At 32.4% G+C, this 20,983-nt stretch overlaps 3 protein-coding genes across 5 annotated transcripts; 2 read left to right on the top strand and 1 right to left on the bottom strand.

Annotated features, from left to right (window-relative positions):
• Window positions 1-598: 598 nt before the first annotated feature.
• On the bottom strand, window positions 599-5,850 carry LOC105344804 (CD276 antigen homolog). Its single transcript, XM_011452691.4, has 6 exons — window positions 5,636-5,850; window positions 3,843-3,967; window positions 3,476-3,647; window positions 2,682-2,861; window positions 1,027-1,152; window positions 599-773 (listed from the first exon to the last, which is right to left on the bottom strand). Exons 1-6 carry the CDS (start codon window positions 5,721-5,723, stop codon window positions 697-699), a joined length of 768 nt encoding a protein of 255 aa, XP_011450993.3. The 5' UTR covers window positions 5,724-5,850; the 3' UTR covers window positions 599-696.
• Window positions 5,851-9,711: 3,861 nt separating this feature from the next.
• Window positions 9,712-13,081, top strand: LOC105344803 (store-operated calcium entry-associated regulatory factor). 3 transcript variants are annotated; one of them, XM_011452690.4, is made up of 8 exons: window positions 9,712-9,818; window positions 9,975-10,056; window positions 10,219-10,322; window positions 10,668-10,760; window positions 11,072-11,182; window positions 11,464-11,579; window positions 11,754-11,944; window positions 12,122-13,081. In XM_011452690.4, exons 2-8 carry the CDS (start codon window positions 9,981-9,983, stop codon window positions 12,418-12,420), a joined length of 990 nt encoding a protein of 329 aa, XP_011450992.3. In that variant the 5' UTR covers window positions 9,712-9,818; window positions 9,975-9,980; the 3' UTR covers window positions 12,421-13,081. The 3 variants fall into 3 exon arrangements, with proteins under 3 accessions (XP_011450992.3, XP_011450989.3, XP_011450991.3); XM_011452687.4 differs by having other exon boundaries at window positions 9,714-9,818; window positions 10,216-10,322; XM_011452689.4 differs by having other exon boundaries at window positions 9,788-9,879; window positions 10,216-10,322.
• Window positions 13,082-14,020: 939 nt separating this feature from the next.
• On the top strand, window positions 14,021-19,106 carry LOC105344802 (all-trans retinoic acid-induced differentiation factor). The gene is made up of 7 exons (XM_011452686.4): window positions 14,021-14,182; window positions 14,715-14,845; window positions 15,624-15,695; window positions 16,717-16,788; window positions 17,172-17,287; window positions 18,122-18,222; window positions 18,507-19,106. The coding sequence occupies exons 1-7, from the start codon at window positions 14,114-14,116 to the stop codon at window positions 18,609-18,611; spliced, it is 666 nt and encodes a 221-aa protein (XP_011450988.3). The 5' UTR covers window positions 14,021-14,113; the 3' UTR covers window positions 18,612-19,106.
• Window positions 19,107-20,983: the final 1,877 nt, after the last annotated feature.

Here is a 20,983-nt window from a genome sequence, read left to right as displayed (position 1 = left end):
TGCAATATATTATTTATATTAATTGTGTACTACATGTATAGATAACATAAATTATTCATAAACTGCTGTTAATGACAATTAGATAGTTTTTATATCTTGGTGTTTTAATGTGTGTCAAAAAAGCTGATCGATATTTGTTCATTGATGCCGTCGCCTTAATTAATTGACATGTTACAAATTACACCGATAAATACAAAAGTTTTTATGTTTTCAGGTAGCGAAAACGTTTTCTCAAGTCGTAAAAAAGTGGTTTGACGTACATGTAATGACCTCATTTTCAACACCCTTCAGTTTTAGGGTACTTCGAATCAAGTGTCTACACATATATACATGCATTCACATGTAACTGCAGCCGAAAAGACGTGAGCATAAATGACACATTTAATTGTATGAGATACTAGAACCATTTTAACAAGAGCTTGGACTCTAGGTAGTTGTGTCAAACAGCAATGTGATGTAGGCCTGTCTATTTCATTGCAGGCTACTCAGTCATGGCTCTTTCAAATCAACAAGGTTTACCTGCTTTTTAGCTAAGATTACGCAATTAGTGCATATTTCGTTGCGTCATTTTTAATTTGTTTTGACGCAAGAAATGGATAGTTACGTCGGACCTACTGAAAGTCCAAGGTCTTGTTAAAATGGTTCTAACGTTTTGTTCAGTCGTGTTTTGTATTGTTAAGTGTATGTACAGTTTATTCAAGAATTCAGTAGATACGACAAAAGTCCTAGAAAAACAACAATAACTACTCCACTTCCGGGAAGACATGCCGCGCCTGAAAAAAGAAAAAAAATGTGTGTAATGAAACCAACAGAGCGACATTTTATTATGAGGTGTTTTATGAATATTGGCTCTTCCAATGACTGTAATTACTGATAAGGTTTAATGTCACTCTGGTAGGGTCTTGACGTCTTTATTTTATCTTTATTAGTTGGCTTGAAATTCGGTGAATTTCCTTTAATTTGTACGTATTGTCTTAAAAAATGAAGATAAATGAAAAAAAAGTTTCATTGTATGACATAACTGACCAATTATGGGAGGGAACAAGAATTCACTCCGAACACGTGGGTTATCGGGGAGGTCTGCAATGCACACATACGGCACGTCCTCTGAGGAAACTTGACCTACTAATGTGCTTGTGGTGTCACCATACCCTGAAATAAAAATGATGCAATCATTCATTGAGTAAAAATAAGAAATTCAATTATGATATTACGGAATGGTTGATCTCTGATGGGAATATCGCTTCACATCATTGCCGATTGGAGAGTAAAGACTAGCTCAAGACAAAGATATTATCTTTAAAATCCATCATCTTGATAGTTTTAGTTAATTTCCAAAAAGGTCTCGATCAAAGGTCTCAAAGGATTAAAATGAACCACTAAAAATTTCAGCATATCCCCAGATCAAACTTTATTTAAGGTGGCTCTATACACCACTTCTTGATGACGCAGTACGCAAAAAAAGTATATCTGGAAGCATGCAATTCCGGTACTGGCTGATTTAAACTGAGGCGAATTCTATGGGAACCGCTCTTTTCAAAAATTTGTTAAATGAATAGATTTAATTTGATAATTGGAAAATTCATTACTTACAAGTAATGTGGTATGTGACACCTTCACGTTGTGTGGTATTATTTATCGAAATAAACAATAAAATCAAGTATAATTTTTTAAATAGTTTCTTTACCATCATGGATATGTTACATCGTAGCGCAGTGGTTTAGTGGGTTCACTACAAACCAGTAGGTCATGAGTTCGATTCCCGTTCAAATCAACAAATTTTTTAACGTTCCAAAAATTTCTAAAACGCATTTTTTGGTTGAATACAGTGAAAGAAAATTCTAAACCGGTGAAAATATTTCAATTATAATATACTTTAATGGACATTGATATCTACACCTAACGGGGATGAGAGGGTTGCTTTGAATTTCTCTCAGAAGGGATACATAAATCCTATTAGCCTTGTCAATGTTCCCCTACTCAGAAAGGAAAAGTCCCCAAGGTGTTTGGGCCTTGGGATTTAGGAACGATAACCCTTACCTAAGGAACTTTCATACCAAATAAAATTTAAAATATTTTTTGTGTTTATTTGCAATGGTTTTCATCCAATTTTTTATGTCACATTTATTAAAATACATTTTCTTATAACATCAAGTAACTTTTTCAGATGATTTGTCAACAGAGTAAGAAAATATGAAAAATTATGTTTTGGGGGAAATATACATGTACTTAAAAAAAATTGCAATAATAACATTTTTGAATGTTAAGAAGTGTTATATTTTTTTTATATGTCCGAAGGAAATATCCATCACATGACAAACAAATTTCTCTCAATTTGTAAATAGCTGTCTTTTTAAAAAATATTTTACAAAAACACGAAAAAACATTAAAAAGTTCTTTAAAAATACCTATAGTATTCCTATCATCATTTTAATATTTGATGAGTATATGTTTTGTGGTCTTCTATTGAAAATTGGAATAAACTGTGGGTGTATAGAGCCACCTTAAAACCATCGTCGGACATCCACGGTAGATTGCGCGTCGTTCCTCTCTTTATCAAGCGTAATCAACCATGGTCAGCTGACGATGTATATGAACTTATTTAAAGGAATGATGGTGAAATTATCTCTCTTTTTTAAGGGTGAGTGTACTCTAAAGCTTGAATGCCAGAAGTAAATTACCATTTTGTCGAGTCACTCGTTCATTGTTTATGGATGAGCGAGTCACTTCATGGACACCTCTGTACCACCGTAACGTCGCTGGGGGTCGGCTATTTATAGATACACACGTCAAGTTGACGTAGGCGTAGGGTTTGAAAGGAGTTGGTATATCCCAGTGCATCGTCATGTTGGACATGAGAACTGCAAAAGTACAAGCAAAACCATTCACGACGGAATCAGACAAATACAAAACATTTTCAACAGTACTCTAAATTTTAAATATGAGCAAATTCGGACTGTGTTTTAAAAAAATACCCACAAACAACCACACAAACAAATGCGTTCTTATATCACATTGTCAGAGGAATATAGATACTACTGTTCCTTTATTTCTAAAAAAAAAAATGAGAAAGAATCGCATAAAATCAATGCAATGATTTTCTCTACGTGTATATTTATAATAAATAAAATGTATTTTGTATCCTTTGAGTCCCTTGCTCGGATAATTTCATTTTAATAGTTTCAGTATATCAATTGTGCGATAACTTAAAATCCCTTGTTCTAAAATTACTAAATAGATTCTGTAATATTTTAAGTCCCTTGTTCTGATAATTTCAATTTAGTGATTAATATTTATGAATAGGCCTATATCTTGTGATAACTTTGAGTCCATATTTCTAATAGTTTCAATTTCGCTAATATCATTTAAAATATTTTGTGTCTATTGTGTGCCCCTTGATCTGATATTTGCAGTTTAATAACGTAAGGTTATTTATAATAATTATCATAGATTAATATTAGCTGAATTAGCTCACCTGCCACCTGTAACGCCATGGTTAGGCGCTGTTCCCCGGTGTCACACTCATAGATGCCCTCGTCATGGAACTGGACATTTTTGATAACTAGATTGTACCGATCCTCCACTTCATACTTCCCCGTGAAGATGGTTTCGTTGTTTAATGACAGTATGTTTGATCCCAAGTCAATCTGATATATATAAAATTATTATTTCCCGATATAACAAGATTTTTTTTTACCCTTTACTTTGTTTACGGTAATTTACTTTACGTTACGTTACGTTACGTTAAGGGTTTATCGCTTTAAAAAGTACTGGTAAATTAAATGTAGAAAATGATCAATTTTCATTGACTCGCAATTCCTGTTGTATTTTGTATAGAGTACCTTTTTCCATAACACGTTACTTCCTTCCGTCTGGTATCTTATAGTACATAAAAGCTTGACGTCGCTACCAAGTAAAACAGTTGTGTTGGAAGAGAACTCGGCGACAAGGGTACAGCTTGTGGTACCTTGAAATAAAAGCAGATAACACTATTTGCACTTGCATTTACATGTATGAAAGAAAAGTTTCACGCGCATATGTAAAAAGTAAACTATAGAGAGGGTGTGCAATGTATGGGATAAACTAATAGAAGAAAAAAGTTTTTAACGCATTTGTTCAAAATAAATCCTCCACAGGGAGGTTGTGTGTGTGAACAGAGAGTATTGACGATGAATTTTCGGTGATTCCTTTAAACAAAAACAGGCAGGTAGCAAAATGGGAAAGGATGACCAAGAGAGGAGACGGACAGCCCTCTCCCTCCAACCCTACCCAACTTTTTTTAAACCAAATTTTTTCATTCTTAAATTTACATTTAGAAATTATTATGAATTTTAAACGAACTAACGACCCCCCCCTCCCACACATACACACACCACCACCACCACCACCACCATTACTTTTCACTTTTAGGGAAAAGCGTTTAAACAGGCACGTAGTATCGGGGGGGGGGGGGGGGGGCTGGGGGCCTGCCCCCCCCCTTTTTGCGCAGCACAGATTTTTCTTAAATTTACATACCAAAATTTTAAAATTGACTTAACAAGGAGTTGCCCCCCCCCCAACCCCCCCTCCCCCCCCCCCCCCCAACCCCCCACGGATTAGGATTTTCAGGATTTTGGAAAGTACCGTTTTCTTCCTTTTTCAATGCCTGTCAAGATTTGTTGGATGAGTCTGCGCCCCCCCCCCCCCATTACACACACACTTTCAAGAACGATGCTACGTGCCTGTTAAATAATAGGAAGAAAATTTTTATCAAATTTTAACATACTGCCCCCTCTCACAGATTATGAATTTGTTTCCCTTCGTTAAGAGAATTCGATAGGACTGTCTCAACGATGTTACGTGCTTGAAATATATCTATTTTGCAGATCTATTAGCGAAACATATTTTGCACGATTCACTCATTAGAATTTTTCCTGCAATGAATTATTTATTATTTTGGTGATTTGCGAGTACCGCATAATTCCACAGGAATAATGAAGTTTATATTTTTGCATTATATATATAAAAAAGACATTTTATTGTTATGTCGATTAAGATAAATAGGCAGTTTTAAATTTTTGTGTTTGGGTAATCGATATAAAAAGCTAGATAATCGATTAAACAGTTCAAATGATACCAATACGAATGATTAAAGAAATTATTCCCTATGGATCAAAGCTGTTCGCCGATTTTCTTTCAGTTATATAAATAATGCGAATATGTAAAGATTTACAATTTTTTGACACAGCTTAATTGATGACAGCCAATTATCTAATTTATAGATGATGCAGTGCTTGACACACTCAAGCTTTTAACAAATATGGAAAGTGCTTTATAATTTATGTATATTTGTAATGCAAACGACACAATTCTTTTTACTTTGAAATGCATTCGTTACTTTCCTTATTCCTATGGGTGCTATATTTTACCATAATTGAGCAGATTTACTAATGAAAGGCATTAATTATTGCTGAAGTCAAATCGACATGCATACGAATATACAAAAATATGTGAAGGAACAGTATGCCGCAAATCATGTTAAAATACTTGTACATCTAAACACATTGCGATTTAGGCCTTAAATAATTGATATATATGTATATTTAAAGTAAAAACATTCTGATCACAAATAAAAATAATATTTAAAGAAACCAACCTGCTAACATTACCAAAGCCATCCAAAGTACAATCAACGCCATGTCTGTTTTGGAAATGAATAAAGTTAACGAGAGTCTTCGAATCATGCAGTGTATGTACAGTGTACGGGTGTAATATACTAGATACACTTAAACTCGACACACCCAAGGATTTACCCAAATTAGGTTCTTGCCATTCCCCCACATTTTTTGTGTTGCCGAATTAATGCCGGGATCGAAAAGTTTCCATTCGTATTTGTCAAACGAGAGTTGTATACAATCATACAGTAATTACACCAACAAGGTCCATATTTACAAACATTCCCTTGTGGCATTGACAAACAAAATGGTGATAATCCGGGCTAATAACTTGACGATTTTCAAGATATTTATTTGAACAGAGAAATGTACACATGGAATAGTTCTCGCGTGAGACGTGTAGACAGGTGATGTGGACTTTATTACAGAACATGCGTAAATAAAACATACCTAATGTCTGATGGTCAATCGTTAGGTGTTGGTTTTCTTTTTTAAAGGCACGTTTGGTCTCAAAGCATGATCCCTAGCTGCCTGTTTAAAATTTCTTGGGTACAATTTTAAGGAATTTCTGTGAGATCTTTTATTGTCTTTAATGTTCTGTTTTACGTGTTTGGTAAAGTTCCGTTTAGTATGTATGACATGGTTATAATTTAGTTTATCTCTGAAAAAGGGTTTGGTCTTCTAAAGGTGCAATGTAGTTGGAATCAATTCGCCTGCGTATTTTAAAATATATGCATTTATTTTACTTTTGTCTTTCTTATCTTAACCAAATGTTTATTCAAAAAAATAATTAATGAATTATATTTTTTTTTAAATAAATTATAACGTGTATATCGTTTGTGGCTTATTTCATTAATTTACACTTTCGACAAAAGTGGAATTATTTCGCGTTCAATCAAAACTGAAAGCACGAACTCCAAGGACTTACAAGTATGGGCTGACCCCAGACTTCCAAATATACTTAGACAAAATACCTATGGTAACTCCAACCTATATCCCATAGTTAATGTAACTGTGTAGACAAAGCCCACACCTATGTTTGCCTATGTATCCGTGAAGCATCCCAATCTCTGCTTGTTGATGTACTTGTAGTTACAAAGCTTCCACCTATGCTTGTTGATGTACTCGTGGATAAAATTGATCTCCAATTCATGTTTTTTTAGTGTATCTGTGGATATAGTGAAAAAGCTTGGGTTAAGCTATATAGTTAAGCTTAATTAATATAAGCTTGAACTTGTTGGCGACATGTGAATACAATAGAACTCCCATTTATGGGGATGCACCTGTAGATATAAAGCTCCTACCAATGAAAGAGAGTGAGATGGGGGGTGGGCACATTTGTAAAAAAAAAAAAATGAGACAAAAACTTTTGAAAATTTTATAAATGCGAATGATATATCATCCTTGTTCTAACGTACAAGCATAATGAAACAATTGCAACAGCAACAAGGGTTGATCAAATCTAGTAATAGCACGGTCACGATCAAGTTCGGACAAAAAATATTTTTTTCGATTTTAATATTTACAATGCTTCAGTAATGTATTTTTAATAAGCAACCAAAACTTGATTGTCATTTGTTGAGTTTGAAGCGAGTTACAGTGCTTACTGTACAATTCCTGCTATGTAAACAAGGCGTTTGTTTACATTTTGAATGATGAAGTGAAAATTCCAGTTTATACCTAAAATAAATGTCTGTTTATTTAAGCCTATGATGAATAAGAGGATAGACAATTCAGCATGAAAAAGTTTTTTTTACTGGTACATTGAACCTATGTAAACAAAAACAGGACACGGGCCTTGTTTACGTCCTATATCTTGCTTATAACTCTACGACTAACTTTCAAATTTCACACGATCATTAGAAATACATTCCTTAAGCATTGTAAATAATTAAAACAGTAAAATTGAATAAGACCAAAATTGTGACCATGCCCCTTTAAGCTAACTTAGATGAAGAACCACATTAACGTAGCTCGCGGGTTTGCTGACGTCACAATAGGAATCGACGTAAAGAGTTGACCGTCATAGTAAACTCATAACTTTTTTTTAAAATGACAAATGAGATATTTAGAAGTATAAAAGAAAATATTTTAAAAAGCTTATAATAATATATTTATAATATAATATATTTATTTATTCACCAATCAAGGGCCCTCAGGGGGCATATACATTAAAAAAAAAAAAAAAATAATAATAATATCATGATTATAACAAATAATGAATGAAATACTGCTCACAATGTCCAGGCAACAATATGCAAAATGTTTCATTAATACAATGAAATATATGTATGGGATTTACACATCAGTGAATACAACAGCTATACAGAAACAAAGTGGCCTGAAAACAGAGAGTACCAAGGGACGGTGCCTGCACAGTCGATTAGACTGGTCTACTTGTACTCAAAGTGTTCAAGCCAGTATGCTTATACATAACATAACCCCCCCCCCCCCCCAACCAAAGTAAATACACTGCATAATATAACTATAACCATTATATTCCATCTTTAAGAATCATTTCACTGAGTTGTACAAGTACTTGTAGATCTTCAGTTGTCATAAGCCAGTAAAATTTTTGGTTATTGTCCATATATTGAAAATTTTTACAAGAGTCATTAGCTAATTTGTACAGAGTATCTCTTAATGCCTTATTATGATCACATGAGAATAAAAAATGTTTTTCATCATCCACTGATTTGACATTACATCTATTACAGTATCTTTCTTGTCGTGGAATGTCTTGATATCGTCCTCTTTCAATATTAAGTCTATGAGCGGAAATGCGAAAACGAGTTAAACTTCTCCTCTGCTCAAAATTTTTAAGTAATCTTAGGTAGTTCTCTTGGCCAAAATTTTGCTTAAAAGTGCTGTAGCAACTTAGTTTTTTGTCAGCGTGTATAGTGAATTTAGAATTCCATTCTTTAATAAAATATTTAAATAGAGAGTCTCTAAGTGCTCTTTTGAATTTTTGTTTTGTTACTGACTGTAAATTGTTTGTGCCATCAATGCTGTTAGTTAAAAAATGAATTGAGCCATACCAGGAGGGAGTATTTTGTTGAAACAACTGTTTTGATTCACAATAAGCATTATACAAAAGTGGAAATGATTGACTTTGATTCTCAAGTCTGTACCAATAACTTAACATAGATCTGCGTTCATGCGTATATGCGTTATACAAAGATTTATAATATCAAGTGCTGAAAATTTAAAGATGTTACATTGTCACATTTTGTTCTAAAAAAAAAAAGAATGAGTGTGCGTTAGAACTCTACCATTAAAAGTCATGTGTTTTAAATAGAATGTATGCATTAACTTCGCTTTTTTTTTTTTACAATTATAACTTCCGTAATATGTACTACCGATTAAATTCTTAAATTTCTTTTAGCTTGAGATAACTGTTTTATTCAATTACTTACTTAAAATGTCAGTAGTTGCCTGGCATTTTATTTTTGCATTGATTGACTCAGTTTCATAAAAACAAAAATAGCAATTTTCTGTATCTTTACAGCCTTACATTTAATTGCATTTGATAACATTCACGATAATGTCTTATAAGCATTTACATGTTCTAAAATGGGTTAAACAGCTAGTCTTGTCAAAGAATGCATTTCAAATTTGGTGTTCTAAGCAGTAAGGAAATGATGATGTCAGGCTAACGTCGTAGTGAAAATATAAGGTTTTGAGAAATCTTTTAAATCTTTAAATTTTTTTTGCCAAAAATTGGCCGAGAACACATACTGATATTTTTTTATGAATTGATTCATAATTATCTCCTCTGTTTTTGTGTTGAGTATGATTAATTTCGTCTGAATCGTTTAAAAGTTTGGAGCATAATTTTGTAATGCGTTTCTCGGTTAAAATGTGCATTTTACTATATATTTCATTGAAATAGCGTTGCTGAATTTTATTAATGACACTGTATTTGAAACACGATAACATTATTACCGCGCAGACGAATCTTAAATAAATTTTAGAAATAAAACTATAAAACCTATGGATCACGTGGACAAATTTTCAAGGTAGGTTATCTCACAAGCAGGTAAACCCGCGAGCTACCTTAACTTGTCGAATGACCGAGAACGATCTCGACACAAACAAGAACGAGTTATCGTACTTCGTAACCGGAAGTATACGTAGATTTTAGATTTTGGAGAAACAAACTGCGTAAGTTTCATCATTTCGTTGATTAAAAATAAACAGACTTGTCATATGCTTAAAGCTTATTGTGAGAAATTCAATATTTTATACGTTGTTGTTCACCAATACCAGAGACATAAATAACATTTAAATTTCATCGTTTGATAACATTCTTCTGTCTAGGTTGACATGATATTGGACTTCAAAATGAGGAACATGACGTTATGTTTATTCTGTGTCCATTTACTCGTTACAGTAGCATTTGGTAAGTATAGTTCTTAAGTATCAATATGTTTAAATTCAGACTATTATGTTGTTAATCAATACATTATCATATCATATGTATACACGATGTTAGTTCAAAGTGAAACTTGTTTGGGTTATGTGGTTATTATTCAGAAAATACTCATTTTTCATCCAACAGCAGCATTTGGGAGCAACAGTGACAAAATTCTTTTAAGAGACATTCAAACTCTTACTCTAAAAAATGGAATGATGACCAATGCTAGGCGATCATCAGCTGTTCCACAGGTATTTCATATGAATGTGAAAATGAAACTCCTGCGATTCAATTCTCTCTCTCTTTCTCTCTCTCTCTTTCTCTCTCTCTCTCATTACATGTATATACAATTATTCGATATTTTAGATCAAAATGTTGATTTATTCTACATGTATCTATTCGAGCATAAGCAATTATGCAAGTAACCTATCCCCTTAGATTCTTAGTTATATGCAAGACATTTAAGTTATTAAATCAATAAGCATAATTTGCATGCAGAAATAAAAATTTAAGACTTGTATAATATCCTAATGTTGAAGTGTTAGGTCTTTTATAAGAAATTGAAAACCAACTAACTACACTTTCTTTTTTGGCAGTTGAAATGTATTGGGGGAACTGCTGGATGCAATGCCTTTAAGCCTCAAGTTGTCCAGTGCTACAACAGAGGGTCTGATGGCTATGATGTACAGGTAAATACATTTTACATTGGTTAATACATAAATTGTGTAAAGTTTAAGGTTTCTTCATCTTATGAATGAATGTTGTCTTGTTCTTAAACCTTCAGCCCACAAGAGAAATAAGACAGGGTGCAATCCTTTCTGTTTTTCACATTTAATTAAATTCTGACAAGACAGCTTCACTGCACTTTAACATTTTTATTCCTCTTAAAAATATGCTGTATTGTGTCATACATAACATGTATTTATGAAATATGATTGTTAGATTAGATGTATTTCTCACTCAGCTATTTAAAGTATTGCTGTTTGCTTGTATTTCACAGTGGGAGTGTAAGACTGACATGGACAATGCTTACCGCTTTGGTACAGTAGAAGTGACCTGTGAAGGGTACGGATACCCTGACGATCCGTACGTTCTGAGAGGCTCCTGTGGGGTACGAAACATAGATTGACTTTGTTTAGTTGTTTGTTTTTTATTGATAATACTCCTGATTGAAGTTGTTTGGTTTTAAATTCTTATAAGAAACATTATTTTGTACAAAAATTGAATGATGGTTTATAACATTAAGTACTCTAGTTAAAATTTTTGTTTTATGATCAATGAATTTCAAAAGAGAGATTTTACCTTGTCAAGTTTTTCTTTACAAATATATAAATACCTATGGTTTTAAGAGGCTATTGATATTTGCTTAAAACTTTTGTTGTGCATTTTTAGTTGGAGTACACAATAGATTTGACAAAGGAAGGATACCAACAGCAGAAAAGTGGAGGACATGACTATTACGGTGGCCAGACTTACAGCTCTCCATACAGCAGTCATCAAACCTATGGGTAAGTGCCATTGTCTAAATATTAATGTGCAAACATACTTGTAACTTCAATGTGATAATTATACAAAAGAATTACTTAAATACACATACATTAATTTTGTGATTGTTGCAAATAAGCAATTAATTTCAGATGAAGGGTTTTATTGAAATATGTGGTACCTGTAATTTTTTTTAGAGCCAGACAAAAGATAGGGTCCATTTTCAGTGACTTGTTTACTTTGGGATTTGTGGCGTTGATTATCTATGTGATCTACAAGACATGCATCTCGGCCCAGACAGGCTATGCTGCAAACAATGGATCCAGACCCACGGGGAGTGGGTACCAACCCCCTCCCCCTGGATTCAGAGATGAATACACCCAACCAGGTAAAAATTTAATTTTAAAAAATTGAAAAAGTCAGAAACCTTCTCAGAGAGTAGATTTCTTATACTCAATGTTATTACTTTATTACTTTTTGAATGAAAACAAACTGATTTTAACATGCTATTTTATAGCGTCTTATGCAATCACAATTATGTACTCATAAAAAAACTTATTCTTAGGCTGTGGATCTGCATACTCCTCAGGCACCGCTTATCCAGGTGGTGTTGCAGGTGGCACCGGTGGGGGATTCTGGTCAGGAGCCTTTACTGGTGGAATTCTGGGATACATGCTTGGAAACAACAGAAATGATTACTACACCCCAGGATATACTAGGCCGTACAACACTGGGTGGGGCTGGAATACAGGGAGGACCTCTCCAGGATGGTTCAGCTCGGGGTCCGGGTCAGGGTTTGGGGGCGGCATGGCTAGCACTGGCACTCGCACTGCCTCAGGATTTGGAGGGACAAAAAGAAGATAGACCAGTTGTCTGATCCATGTCCAAAGAGGAACTCAGCAGCTTAATTAATATGAATCTGTAAAGAGTGAAAGGAGTAATTGATTTTTGACTGTGATAAAGAAAGATTTTTATTAGGAATTGTCCTGTATCGGTAAAGTACAATTAATAACCAGTGAGTATGTTCATAATATATTTGTTATCCATAAATTTTGTATTTACTGTACATTTTCTTGTGAATGTTAGTTTGAGTTGTGTTTCATTCAAATGGATGTACAAAGACTCGCAAAGCTGTGCAATTTGTATGTATGTGTGATATATATTTTTTCCTTCTTTTTTCCGTCTTTTTCAATCATTTTTGAGTTACCTGTTCATGTACATGTACTTATAAGTTTAATTAAAGCAAATTGAGCTGTGATTTTTATGTTGGAAATTTTTATTATATTATTACCTACTTTTTTTTAAGACAAAAAATATTATGATTAATATACTTCTGTTAATAATATTTTTGTGAGGAAAGCTATTTAGAGGCCTTAATTGAAGCTACTGGTAAATTGCGTACATTATTGTCCTCCAGTACAAAAAATGGTTAACTCTATACATTACTTATTTGAGAAATCTTTCTTGTGATAAAATCTAATACATGTAATTTATTTGAGTCTTAATTAATTTATTATGAAGGTAAGTTACATGCATAATTATCATATTTTTAGAAGGTTTTTGCAACAAAATAATATTTTTAAAATGACAGCTCATATTGCATTTACAATAGTCTTATTTTTGTTTGTTTGTTTGTTTTTTTTTAATATAATTACAGTGTATATATTATCTACCGGTACATGGTGCATTTAGCATTTTGGCAAATACTTACTGTCTTCATCAGTGAAGCAGTAACAAAACAAAATTGTCAATATTAACAGGGTATACATGTATTGCTGTCTTTTGTGGTCAAGGAATTGTCTGTGGTCTTTGCCATTTTCATTTCATGTTGTTGAATGATTGTTACTACTTGTATTTTCAATTTAATAAATTTTCTTTAAGTATACCAAAAGATATCTTGTACTTTTTCCTTACAACATTTAAATATATATCTTTTAGACACCAGTACAGGTGGGCATATTTGTTTGCTTAAAGCATTACCAGTATGTGATGCACTCTAGCGAATTTACATATCATATCTTTTAAATTTTGCAGTACTCAGGCATCTTCTAAATCAAATATGATTAAGTTAATGTTGTGAGCAATAAAATTCCAGTCAACACTGCACTGCTGAAAGGGAATATATAATTTGTGACTTTTTTGGTGGTTTTTTGGGGATGGGGGGGGGGGATAAATATTCTACCGTGCAGATAAATTCTCTCTTACTATGTTTTATCTGTAAATGTATGGCTAACCATAACCTGGAGTTAAAACTGGATTATCATTTTATTGACGAAGTTACAAGTCTCTGTAAAGTTTACTCCTCCCCATAAAAAAACACTTTTGAGGTATGGAGTAAACATTCTGAAGTTTAAAAAATTAACATTAAAATTAAATAAAAATGATATGTAAACGTTCATAGCTGCCTTATTTATTTTGAGTTTGGGGTCAGCCATAAAACGAATGTGTTTATGGTCAAGTTGTCTTGCACCTATTACCCAAAGAAGCAATAGAAGAAATTCGAACTAGGAGTGAGAGTGGAAAATTTTTTCAGACGTATTGAATATTTCTTAGATACATGATGCGGATCATATGCGTATTCTTTTTATTGTTGTTTGCCATAATGACAGTTGGTGCTAAGTCGACGGTAAGATTTAATTTTGTTATGATATAAATAAACCACAGAAGTTGGACTCTCACTTTTAATTCTAGTTAAAACCTATAAACCTGTCGTTGTTTTTTTTTTATTATTAAAACGATCCTGACATGTTTATTTTAGTTCTTGCGGAATTTGTTTGATTTAAAATGTGAAGTCATATTACGTTATTATATTATAAATGCTGAAATTGTGTGTGATTTATAAATTCAATTTAATTTTCTGTTTATTCTCTTTATTTATTTCAGACAAGTACATGTACCAGTAACCTTATAAATATTTCGTCAATTTATATGAATTCCTGTATCAAGCACATATGATATAAAGCAGAAGATTGTAGAATATGAAAAAAGCTAGTGTGGATCATCATTTTGTATCAATGAAACAGTTAAATTAAATGCTACTAAGCCATGGGTTTTTGGTCCACTTAACTTTCCATAATGGGAAGTGGAATGGACCAAAAACCCTTGGCTAACAAAGATGAGTTATGTTTGACTTGATATGTTCTTGTTCTTTCATGAAGATATCAACATTGTGTGAAATGAAATCATGTGAAAGTCCCTCCATCCTGGATTGTTCTCACTTGAACTCATCAGTCAGTGGTCGCTGTTGTGTTAAAGAGAAGGAAACACTTTCTCCATCTACAATTACGGGGTATGTTCAGGTTATGTAACAAGGAGTTATGTGTGAATTATATCATTAATTTGCATGTCAGATTTTATTTAAGTACCAGGATGTTAACATTGGTAATTAGACCTGGTCAGATAGTTCTCTTTTTGAATACTTGGCCCATTTTGATATTTACATGTATTAATAACTTGATCATGTTGATTGTAGTATTATTGTTAAGATAACATATTGTTATAAAGTGATTTTAAACAGTAACACATCAATAGTCTGTCCCAAGATATTTATGCAGCACATTAGACAATTTTTAATAAAAAATGTAGATAAATTTGAAAGAAGCTAGTGCAATTGAAATAGATGAAAGGGAAAATTTCCCAGATATCTTCATGACACATCATTTTTCACTTGAAAAAATTCTCAGGAACGAAAACAAATTTCTTACGGAGATTTATAATAGGGAATGTTTACATATTTTCTTCATTTGGAGGTCACTCGGAATTCCTCGCACAATTTTTTAACGTTATCATCCGAGTTTGCTGCAATGCAAAATCCCCATAGACATAACATTTTTTAGCCATGTATTGAAAACTGATAAGCTAAAAGGGCATTTTAACTGAGAAATCTTGGAAATTTTTCATACTTTTGAATGAACATTGTTTGAGCCCTGAGTTATTTATAAATATTGTATAATTAGGCAAAATGTGAATTGAGGATATCTTGGGACAGAGTATACAAGAACATTTTTAATGATATTTGCAGCAATAGAATGTTTATTCAATCTTCAATTTGTTTTAATTTTTTACAGTATTGATTTGATTGGCTGCCATTTGACGAACACATCAAGACTTTTTCACTCCATGGGGCATCTTGTTTTCTTGTAAGTTTTATTAATGATGTACCGGTATAATATAGATTAAAATAGAGGTAAGCTTTTATACATCCTTTCAAGACACAATCCAAAGTCTACTTAGCTATCTCCTTGGCACCCCGTATTTACTTGCATGATCATATGAAATAATAATAATTGATATTCTCATATATTATGTAAAGTCTTAATGCATCAGCAATGAACAACATGATACATATATATTTAAACTACAATCAAAGTTCAATCTGCTAAATTTTGTGCATAAAAGGTCATTTTGCATGAAAGGTCGATCTCTGATGACTTGATTGGTCAGTATTTTGATGATTGACTTGTAAATATCAGTGATGCTTTGTAATTATGATTTCTACCTACAAAAAATCTTGTACAATTCAAGGAAACTGCGACACTGCTCTTTTGCAGGGTAAGTTAACATAACTCAGTGAAATATGATGCGATAGTTTAATTTAATTTGATTAATTAGCTACTATCTAAAACTTTGCCAAACTGTAAGAATTTGTCCAGCAAAGGAGCAGCGCAGCAGTTACAATGAAAGGGTTAAAAGAGAAGTATTTGCACATTTATTACTGGTACAATACACGATCAAGCTATAAAAATTGTTAAAAAATACAGTGGCATATGAAGTTGTTTAAATATTTATTTTGAAGTGACCCAGGTAAAGACCCTCATGACACAGACATTTCTTAGTTTAAATTAAAACATTAATGCATTCAAACAAAAGTTTTACTCAGTAGAATATCGCTTCAAGATTTCTAAGTCTCAGTCTGAATATGATAGATACCGTATATCCAGTATTTTATTGCAATCTCTTTCAAATTTCAAAATATAGAATACGCGGAAATCATATCGTATATTATATTATCTATAAGAAATTTATGGTAATATCACAAAAAATGACTGGCGCAAATTAAAAATGCTACATAATTTTCCAATTTTCACGAAAAACCCTGGATATATGGTGTATCTGTATATATGTACAATGTAAATGATTTGGGTACAATTATTTTTGTAGATACCTACACAAAAACAACATTAGTGACATTGATGTTGATGATTTTACTGGAGTTAACGAGCTGAAGAACCTGTAAGTTTTTGAAACCTTGTATACCTCGTAAATTGAATCAAATGAAAATATAGATTTTAAGATATTCTAGAATAAAAGTAAATATAGATTCTTGGTTCTCCAGCTAAAAACTTAAAAATGTAATGCAGCAGGCAGATATTTTAGTCAAGAAGACTGATTCAATGGAAAAGAAAGGTGTTTGGTTCATATTTTGCATAGAATGTCATTTTTTTTATCAAATGTTTTTGTTTTATTCCATTGGCTGGAGTTTTATTTCTATACATGGAAACCATCAAATGATACAACACAATTAAACTTCAAGTCTTATCTACAACCATTGTGCTTCCTAACTTCAGGGGGAGGGGGGAGAATTACATTTAATTGAAACAATATTTGATTTTCAGAACTCTGCCTCCCAATTTGTCTTGTCCTGGTGGACATATTTTGTGGGACAAAGAAATAAATCACTCAGACATGGTAGAATGCGTAGAGGAACAGAGCACCTGCAAAGTTTTCAATGGTAAATTTCTTTATAACCAGGGCATTCATTGCTCTTTGTTTACACATATTAAAATGTAAAATTCAAGTTAGACAAATAATAAAGTTATGATACACATTCATTTAAACATGTAATATGTAGATTGTACTTTTAATTTCTTCTAAAAATAGGGATGTACCCTGAAATCCGGACTTAAGTTCTGTAAGGTTTAGGTTGATCAAGATTTTATAGTAATGTAATCTTACCTGCTACAAATTATAAACATTTTTTTAATGCCCCCTCCATTTAATGGCCGGAGCATAAAGTGTTACGTACCCGTTCAGCCATTCCGACATTCTGTCATTCTGTCCTTCCGTCCCTCTGTCAATCCGTCGTCATTCTTTTTCTTATCTTTATCTCAACACACATTCACACATTCAACTCAAATTTGCTACATGGATGTGTCTTATGAATATACAGGTTGAGTTTGAATTTGGCTTAGGTCCAATGATTTTTGACAGAGTTATGCCTCTTGAACTTTTATAAATTGTTCGTATCAACCAGTTGGTTGTATACCGTCGTAGCTTAGTGGTTAAAGTACCGTGCTTTTGAACCGTAGATGATTAGTTTGAATCCGCTTGGGCCTTTTTTATAGATTTGCTGAACTTATAATTTTTGAAATAAGTTTTTTTTTTAATCTAAAATTACAATTTTTTTCACTCATTTGACTTGTATACATCTTATCCATCATGCTCTCTATCATCTAATTAGGTAATTTTCTGCTGATTAGAAAAACTTTCAAGATGCAGTGAGCCACCTTAATATTGATGATTATACATGGCCTAAGAATTATATTGAAAACTTTTTTTTTTTCAGTAACTTGCCCTAACTCCAATAGCTACTGTTCCGATGTAGGACCCAGGGTCACCGAGTGTTTGTGTAGTCCAGGTTACCATGGTTACAAATGTTTAAGGAAGGTCAGTCCTGAGTCGTTATGGTTTCTAAAATTATGCTTTGCGATATTTCATGATTTATCTCTCTTTAATGCATTGTGTCAAAGATGTATTTGTTGTTGACCCTAATGTATGGATCAATCTACAGATTATAAAAAACTGTTTTTCCCTCTGATCTTAATATATATACATGTAGTATCTATAATATCCTTAATGTACATGTGTTATGAACTCAATACATGACATAAACAAATGCATTGTGTAGATCTTCGCAAAAACTCACTCAATCTTTTCATTTGGAATTACAGGATCATTTTCCGACAGCGACATTTGTGGTAGGAATATGTGTAAGCACAGTAGTGGTCTCGGCATTTCTATGGATTACGCAGAGAAGGAAAGTGAAGAAGCACTAACACAGAGATGTGTCGGACTCTCTAACTGGTCAAACTGGAATCTGTTGTCCTTGACTGTGATCATTTTATTATACTCATATTCCAAGACTTGGGATCAAAAGCTTTCATTGTATACATGCAGGTTTGATTAGTCATTCATACGTTATGAAGTATTCTTGTTCTTTTACGACTTTCTTATGATGTTTGAAGATTGTATGTTTTTTAGGGTGCGTAAGACATGCTAATTGATTCTGATATTTACCAGTAAGTACATGTAAGGGTAACATCAATTTTTATTTTGGAAATGCTGTGTTGTAAAGAGAAAATAGGACTTAAAGGTTTTTTTTTGCTGGTTGTTTTTGCATTAATGTATAAATTTGGAAGGACAGGGTGAAATAACTTTTAACCAAAAAAATTTAAAAACAGGAATATGAAAAAATTTAAATTGGTGTTTTCAGTATTATTAATAAGTTTCAGTTAATTGTCCACAACAGAAATCCTATTGGAATTTTTCAAATGACAGACTGTGGATATGTATGTACATGTATATCTATGCATGTGTGTTTTGTTGTATTTTTATTTTCAAAAGCAGTTTAAATGTAGAATCTAGTCATATATGTCATTCATTGAATTGTGAAGGAAACGCATCAGATAATGCTATATACCTGTGAGACTTTGGTTCAAATGTTTAGCAATTTTAATAGTGCCAAATGTTCATTTATGTGACTTTGTTTTCTTAATAAATCATGTGTTTTCAAATTTTTGTTTTCATTGGAATGTTTATTTATAGTTTTAAAGTTTTTTGATTGTTGACCATTAAGATAAATGAAAGTTTGTTTCATAATGTCATTGCTATATTTATATCATTTAATAACGTGACATTGACAGGTGTCAGTATTTTTTATTAATTACATTGTATTATTATTAATCATTTGAATGTTCTAGAGAAGACTGCAAACATGTACTTTTAAATATATGATATCATATTTTTGTATCCATTCGTTCTTTTGTACGTTTTACATGATATTAAAACCACTGCAGATGAAAAGAATATTGGTATTCGTGTTTTCTCTTGCTCATTTGAACTTAGAGCTTCAGTAAAGTTTTGTTATCACACTTGGTCTGTCTGTCTTTTCATAAGCATATCTCCAAAACCATGGACAACAGTAAAACATGTTTATAACGAAGTGCCAAGGACGGGCGATCTTGCTTCGTTATAATCGTAATTCCTTATTATCCATCAAGTTCACAACATATAACATAGGCACAGGGAATGAAAATCACTTCGCTGTAAGCATCAGTTCATTATAACCGTGTTTGCTATAACTGTCTTTTACTGTATTGAGAATCTTAAAGCAGTTGATATAAAAACTTTTACAAAATTCTTTTTATACAAAACAGAATTAAGTTTGTTCTAACCATGAATTGTGGGAGTTTATAAGAAAAATCATTTTAAATTTTTTTTGGTACAGAAAACAGACACAAAACTTGTAAAATTATAACGGAAGAATGATTTGTTGAAGCTTAAGGTAAAACATTATGTAACTTATTATAAGTCTGTGCTAGATGTATCCTTGATGAAATTATTATGATTGTCTAAGATAGTGTTCAATAAACTACTTAAAAATAAGCCATTTAATGCAGAAAAGACAGGGCTATGATCATTATATCATTATAAATTTGAATTATTTATACAAATTGGAAATCGGAGATAAACTTCTTTAATCTTTATTTGTACATACAATGTACATGTGTAGTTGACTATTGTATGAAAAAAAATTATGACGTTCAATTTAGGGGACTTTTTGGTATTCAAACATTCAGTTTGATTCATGCATGTATAAGGTGAGGTAGAAAACAACTTCGAAGAATATATGGATAAAAAAAACACGTGTTTAATTTTTCTTAAATCAAGCTAAAGCTAATAAATCTATTGGGATAAAATTATATATACATGTAACAATTTTTATCGATAAAATACATTTTCTTTTAGCTTTTGCTTGGAACGTACTTTTTCCAATTTGGAATTCTTCCAGTTGATTTTATAGTTGCGATTTTGATAGTGCGCTGGATTTTAATATCTAAATTACCTTCATTCGCTCGTTATGTAATATTTGAGTAATTTAATTTGAAATCACATCTTCTATTTCATTTATTGTGACTGAATTACACGTTGCTTGTCTGGAAATTTAGGACAACCCTCTCATAATAGTGTCCGTTTTGCGGGGGAAGGAGATCGAGGAGGCATGTCCCCTCATGCCTTTTATTTTATATATGAAGTAAGTGGTTTGCCGTCCAGCTCTCATCTAAATCAATTAAAGTTACGACATGACTAATTCCATTCATTCAGACGTCTAAACGCAGCACTTAGCAGAAAAGACCCATTCAATAGT

This window comes from Magallana gigas, chromosome 7 (assembly GCF_963853765.1).
Source record: "Magallana gigas chromosome 7, xbMagGiga1.1, whole genome shotgun sequence".
NCBI classification, from domain to species: domain Eukaryota; kingdom Metazoa; phylum Mollusca; class Bivalvia; order Ostreida; family Ostreidae; genus Magallana; species Magallana gigas.
This window is presented reverse-complemented; position numbering and strand designations above follow the sequence as displayed.